The sequence below is a fragment of the Alexandromys fortis genome, unplaced genomic scaffold (assembly GCF_014885135.2).
Source record: "Alexandromys fortis isolate MF-2015 unplaced genomic scaffold, M_Fortis_MF-2015_v1.1 scaffold_28, whole genome shotgun sequence".
In the NCBI taxonomy this organism is placed as follows: domain Eukaryota; kingdom Metazoa; phylum Chordata; class Mammalia; order Rodentia; family Cricetidae; genus Alexandromys; species Alexandromys fortis.
Genome location: NW_026067901.1, coordinates 6658732 through 6665697, shown reverse-complemented (window position 1 = coordinate 6665697; position 6966 = coordinate 6658732). Strand labels below are relative to the sequence as shown.

Sequence of the window (6966 nt, the reverse complement as noted above, 5' to 3'; positions counted from 1 at the left end):
ATATTACTATCTTTGAATATAAGTGATTTATTTTTCTTTTGTAATTTTGGGGCCTCCTAGATAGCATTGAAATTAACTCCTGTATATTAATATTGGAAAAATTTGTTATATTTCCACTGGGTTATATATTTATGAAAAGTGAGGATTTCTTAAAGTTGAAAGATTACCAGAGCAGTTCTTCCCTTTGAGGACATGGGCTTCAAGTAGAACAACGTGGTTTCGGGCATTCTCTGTTAAACACTTCAGCTCTGCGCACTTCAATGGTACTCAGAGCATGCAGCCAGCCCTCCATTTTCTCAGGTTTTGCTTCCAACATGGAACCCCGATGCTTGTGTATTTACTGAATACATATGTGTGGGCTCCCTTCTTGTCATTAGTCCCTAAGCAATACAGCATGGCAACTATTTACACAGCATTACATTTCGTAAGTAAGACGAGTCATTTAGTGATCATTTAGAGTCTGAGGGAGGATGTACGTAAGTTCCACTGAAATGCCGTGTTGTTTTAAATAATTAGAATGCCTGGGATTTGGGTAACTAAAGCCGGGTACTGGAACCTGTGTCCAGAACACCAAGAAATGACTTTATTGCTGTCTTTGTGTTTAAAATGTTAGTCAGCTGTGCGTGCGCAGTCAAATCCATTCAGTCTCATAAGTGCGTGTAAAAGTGTGACTAAACATGTTCTTTGTGATCTAGAGAGGTGATGGTCAAAGTAAACAAGGAGTCAAAACACAAGCTGTCCTACTCGGGGAGGGTGAAAGCGCTCTGCCTGCAGAAGAACACGGCTCTCTGGATAGGAACTGGAGGAGGCCACATTTTGCTCCTGGACCTTTCTACCCGACGAGTGATACGCACCATTCACAACTTCTGTGACTCTGTGAGAGCCATGACCATGGCACAGCTAGGCAAGTTCCTTTCCTTTAAATAGGTCCATAGCCCTTATGATGATAAAATATGCCATTTAAAAAAAATAAATTCTTTAATCAGACTTTCTGGTGCCATTTGTAGTGTGTTAGAGGGTCACACAATGAAGTCAGATCTGGGACAACCCCTGAAAAGGGCCAGTTAACCCTGAAGGGGCTTTAGAGGGTCACACAATGAAGCCAGAACTGGGACAACCTCTGAACTGGGCCAGTCAGCACTAGAGGGGCTGGATGCGCTCATTCTCATCAGAGAGGTGGGCAATATCAGAGGAATTATCAGTTTGTCTCTTAAGAGCTTTTTTCTTTATATATAAGGCAAAATGAAAATTGAATACTATATTTATTTTATTTTTTATCAGATGAGTCATGAAAATGTTTATTTTGAGCTTTGTCTAAGTTTCCCACCCTTGTTAGACTCCTACTTGGATTTTAGTCTTTACACAGATTTATATTCTAAGAGCGATGCACAGTGACCTAATGTTAAGTTTTACTCAAGCGTTTGTTTATATTATTGTTCCTATATTCCCCCCACACTTAAATGTGAATAAATTTAGAATACCATATGGAATATATCTTCACAGAGGGATTTTTCAGTATCTTTTTTGATGAATAATTTTATTTAGAAAACACTATCTGCCCATGTATGCAAATCCAATGACAAAATATTACAGTAGGTTTTATTTCTCCAAAAGCAGAGATGATGGGACTTCAGAGAGTGGAAGGTGAAGCACTCATCATATGAGGAATAAATTTGGCACCAACAGGAGTTTCCCCTGCCCTATGTGGACTTTTATTTTATAGATATTAGAGCTGCATGCATTAGCTAGAATTAGGTGTGTTATGGGATTGTTAACTATCATTCCTTTCTTTCTTTCTTTCTTTCTTTCTTTCTTTCTTTCTTTCTTTCTTTCTTTCTTTCTTTCTATCTTTCTATCCATCCATCTTCTATCTATCTATCTATCTATCTATCTATCTATCTATCTATCTATCTATCTGTCGATATCTATATATTAAATAACCAGGGAGAGAGATCTTAGGGGGCCTGTATCTACCAACTGTGTTAAAGTCTCAGTTTTGGGTTGTATGTACTGTGGGGTCCAAGTGGTTGGTTTATTGCTGAAGTTGTAGTCAGTGCATGGATCATAATCGATTTTAAAGTCAAGGAGAATTGAAACACCTACTGCCTACAAGTGCTTCAGTTACCAGCAGTCTGTCTCCATGACCACACATTTTTTTGTTGTTGTTTTCGTTCTTCCTGACTCAGGAAGTGTGGAGTCTCTCACAGGGCTCTATCCTTCTGAAGCATTTGCACATATGGTTCTTTCTCTTCTTAATCAGTTAAATTAGTTTGTCATCTTGCATTTTGATGCATTCGCTCTTGTATTCAGCTTCAGAGTAGCTGGGGATGATTAAGTTGACTTTTTTCTTTGGGCTTTTGGAAGCCATCACTGGCATAACATTGGGCAGTTATGACTTTTTCCCCCAGTAACGACCGTATCTTTATTAGAGCATAAACACCATGCAGGATGGGTGAGTCTGTGAGTTCTCCTTCTTGCAATATTCTTAGGACCTTTCAAAAGACCCAGTATGTACAACACTTCTTGATAGATAATTGACAAAACATTAGCAAAAGACTCAAGAGAAACTTGTGATATTATAGGCTGTCAATGTATCAATTCACCTTGCTTTCCAGGTGCCTCATGATTGTGCCTTGATTTGAATAATGCACTGTCTTGGGCTTCCATTTAATATTGTAGCTCTAGAGAGGAATTAAATGTAAATATCAAACCTATGTGTATAAAAGAGTAAACAGTTTCCTCATATTAATATAATTTTCATAGGTTTTCTTTAGAAATTGCTGATCTGTTGGGAAGGTTTTGATATATCTGAAGTGTGTTCCAAAGAATAGCAGTGTGATTTCAGTTCCACCATATTTGTGTTTAAGATGTGGACAGATGAATGCTTTTTAGTTGAATATGATATATTATTTTAACAGAAAAATTCTTTTTTTTTTTTGGTAAAGGAAGCCTTAAAAATGTCATGCTGGTTTTGGGGTACAAAAGGAAGAATACAGAAGGTGCCCAAGAACAAAAAGGTACCATTAGCATCATTCTCTGTGCTGAAAAGCATGTGTTGTGAGGTGGCCATACACTGTGCATTGAGAGCTGATAACTCATGTAATGCATTCTACATTCAGCAACATCTTCTTAAAAAATTATTATATGTATTTAGTTATTTGTGTGTGTGTGTGTGTGTGTTGTTTGTGTTCCTATGTCTCCTGTATGTTTGGGTGCATGCATGTTAAAATCAGGGGATAGCATGAAGGAGTTGGCTCTATTCTTGCACCATGTGGGTCCCAGAGTTCGGGCTCTGATCTTCAGTCTTCACAGCAAAAACCTTCAGCTGCTGAGCCATCTCATCGGTTCTCATCAGCAAATTCCATTTGAGCTATAAAGTGTAAATAACTGAGACATTTTCAAAATTAAATTTTATCAGCTTAAGAGAGTTAAATGTTTTCCCGAAGTGATAGAGATAACAACCACTGTAAAGTGTGGACTCAACTGAGTTTAAATTAAAGGAAATATTTTTCCTTGCAAATTATTTTCATAGGAAAATCTCTGTGCTCCCCAATATTGAACAATATTTGAAATAACTATTTCTCTAAGTAAATAGGTAATAAAATGTACTTCTTAGAATTTAGGAGCTTTTTAATTAATATGTGATTGACAGTCCCAAGGGGAATTTGTTTTAAAATAGTACACTTAGTACCTTAGTACACTTTTTAGGCTGAGTTTATATTTATACATTTGTTCTGATCAAATCAATATAAGTTAATAAAACTGCTTTACAGTGGATCTTTGAAATACAATTTCTTTTATTCCTTACAGAAATACAGTCTTGCTTGTCTATTTGGGACATCAATCTTCCACACGAAGTACAAAATTTAGAAAAACACATTGAAGTGAGAACAGAATTAGCTGACAAAATGAGAAGAATATCCGTTGACTAGGAGATACCAGACACCCCTGCCATGGGATTGGAAAATGGACCTCTTGATTTTAAAATATATTTTTAAAATGTTTACATTGAAAAGTATATCCTATTCTTTGAAAAACTCATATGTATATGAAGGAATGTGTATGTTTTATGCTTAATTTAATATATGTAAAATATTTATCAGCAAACGTGTCTTAAAGAACTATTTAATTTAGTACTATATTTTCTATATGCTTTAACTAATTTGATGGGATAATCAACAGAAATCTACAAAGTATTTAATTTCAGTATTTATACTAAAATTTATAAGGCAGCCAGGTTTGTTTTGCTATGCAATATGAAGATAAATCTATTTTAAATTGTTGCTTAAGATGTGGATGTTGCTTGTTTACTATCTATGGATTCTGTAGAGTCGAATAAAAACATCCGGGCAGCTTCCCATGTAATAGATACTTTCATATCTTGTTTTTAAGTGCATTCTCATCTTAATTGTAAATTGCCAGATTTTTCAGTAATAAAGATTTTTGCTAGGTCAAGAATGATCTTGGTGCTGATGCAAAGTTCATCTAACACAATTTCATCTAAAAGAGAATTCCACTAAAAATGTCAGGAATATGAAGCACAGTTTGTGTCCAAGACCTAAAAGGAAACTTTATGAAAACTCCTGAAAAGGAGACATGATGTCAACAAAGAGGCCTCATGTCTGAGAATGACAGTCTTTCTCTTTCCTACTCCACCTTTAAATGTGGATGCCCTAGAGTTTATATACTCAGTGTAAATACAGTGGTCATGGGTATATTTCTGTCTTTTTTCTTACTTGTTTATTATATATTTATGTGTGTGATGGATGTGTATTGCGTGCCATGCACACACATGGAGGTCAGGGGCCACTTGCAAGATTTGGCTGTCTCCTTCCGCCATATGGATGCTAGAGATTGGATTCAAGTCATCAAGCTCAGCAACAAGTGTCCTTACATGCTGAGCATCTTGTTGGCTCTGGCTCCAGGTGTTGGTTTGTGACTCTCAGTAGTAAGGTACACCTCTGGATACTTGCTTTCTATTTCCTGCCTGATTTTGCTTTTATGCAACTACTTATATTTTCCCTAAATTTGTGACCCTATACATGTTCTTTATCTCATATTTATATATATGTGTGTGTTCTGCAAGTAAGATTATATATAGAGATATATATGCATATCTACATATGTATATATTATATGTTATATATATATATATATATATATATACATGTACCAAAAATCTTACTTTCAGAATAACCTGTTTCTACAATTACTATCAAGCCCATTGAAACAAATGTATAGCTTATTCTTCAATTTATTGAAGAAGGAATTTTAGCTCAACTGAGCAAAACTAACTGCTTATATAGTCATTTAAATTAGACCCATTATGATCAAATGTCTTCCCACAATGAGTATTATTATATATGTAATAACTTGAGAAACATTTTCTAGGGAAAATGCTTGTGGTAAGGTCACAGACCGTGGCTAATACTCATCACTTCAAGCTGCTTCCCATAATAAGATGACAAACAGAATTGGCTAGAGTTTTAGGTATGAATAAATTTTTTCTATTAAGGTTAATCAAATTCTTAACCTGGAAAAACTTCTAGTCTTCATGGTGACATAACTAGCTTCATTACATCATTAATAACAGAAATTCAGTCATGACAAATTACTCATGATGAGACTCAATCCTGTGATAATTTCTCTCATTGAGCAAAGGCCTCACATCCAAGACCTAATAGGAAACTGCTATAAAGGATACATGACGTCACCACAGAGGCCTCAAGTCTAAGAATGACAGCCTCCCATTCTTTCTACTCCACCTTTAAATATTGATGCCCTAAAATTTATATAATTAGTGTAAGTTCAGTGCTCTTCTTCATGTCGTATATTTTTTTCTTGGTGTGTGCACTTTTTAAAAACCAAGTAGCTCCAAAATATGTAAAAACATTGTATAATCATGTTCAAACATGCAATGGTAAAATAGCGCTACTCCTCCGATGTAAGGCTCTATTCATCTCAAATGGAGCTTTGTGTTCAGCCATGCATGGGTGATGCGTCTAGGGAGCTACACGCAGAACTTTTCCTTGGGAATTTAAATTAAATTCCATTTTCTATAACACAAATAGTTGCTCAAATACTAAAACAAAGATAGTATATTTCAAGAGATCATGTAAACCTTAAAAAACTTATACAACAGAAAACGTATATAATAGAAAATGCTTCAGTTTTCATGTAGAAATATTGAATTAAAAAAATGAAAACCAGTCTCTCTGAATCTAATCCTGGCCAACACTATATTGATTGTACATAACTACTTTATAGTCAAAAGGCTGGGAGTGGGAAGATAAGAGTGTTTGCCTTCCACAGGAAACCCAGACTCACCTAAAAATGCCGAACATAGTGTCACATGCCTGTGATCCCAGCACCACTGATGGGGAGGCAGATGGATCCCTGGAGCTCACTCACTCCCCAGTCTAACCTACTCAGTGAGCTCCAAGCCAAGGAACAATCCTGTCTCAAAACACAATTATTTTTCATGAGCAAAGTATAAGTAATTCGAAAGATGGTAAACTCCACATTCAAAGTGAACATACAATGGTCAGACTATTAAAGAGATAACTGGCACTTTGCTTAGTTGCAGAGCCATCACTTTGGCAGTGGTGGAGGAGAATAGAGATAGTTCCATGTTATCCACCTCACTATCCTGAGTTATCTGAAGTTTTTAAGGCCTCCCACTCAAGCCAAAGAAATGAGAGTTTATGACTTGAATACTGTAAAGAACTCCAGCATATCTGCTATAATGGTACAGAGCTTAGGGATTTATTAGTGATGTTTTAGTACAGGTACAAGCATTTAGAAGAGAAAAGGAGCACTTAGAAGAAACAAGGCACATTCACGTGGGGATTTGTGCTTCCCTAAGGGCAATGAAGAAGAGTAATATGGAGTAATATGTAACCAAGTGTGAGAACTGCCTCCTCAAGGGAGAATAAGCAATTGATTGTCTTAACAGTCACCACCTTT

The 6966-nt window shown here is 35.9% G+C and overlaps 1 protein-coding gene across 1 annotated transcript in view; it reads left to right on the top strand.

Moving 5' to 3' along the window:
• The window catches only part of Lrrk2 (leucine rich repeat kinase 2), a 126877-nt gene extending 122416 nt beyond the window's left edge, over nt 1–4461 (top strand). Inside the window, exons 48-50 of the mRNA XM_050131376.1 lie at nt 696–908; nt 2950–3017; nt 3811–4461. Of these exons, the coding sequence (XP_049987333.1) occupies nt 696–908; nt 2950–3017; nt 3811–3932 (403 nt within the window). The 3' untranslated portion in view covers nt 3933–4461. The remainder of the gene's footprint in view (nt 1–695; nt 909–2949; nt 3018–3810) is intronic.
• The last annotated feature ends 2505 nt before the right edge of the window (nt 4462–6966 follow it).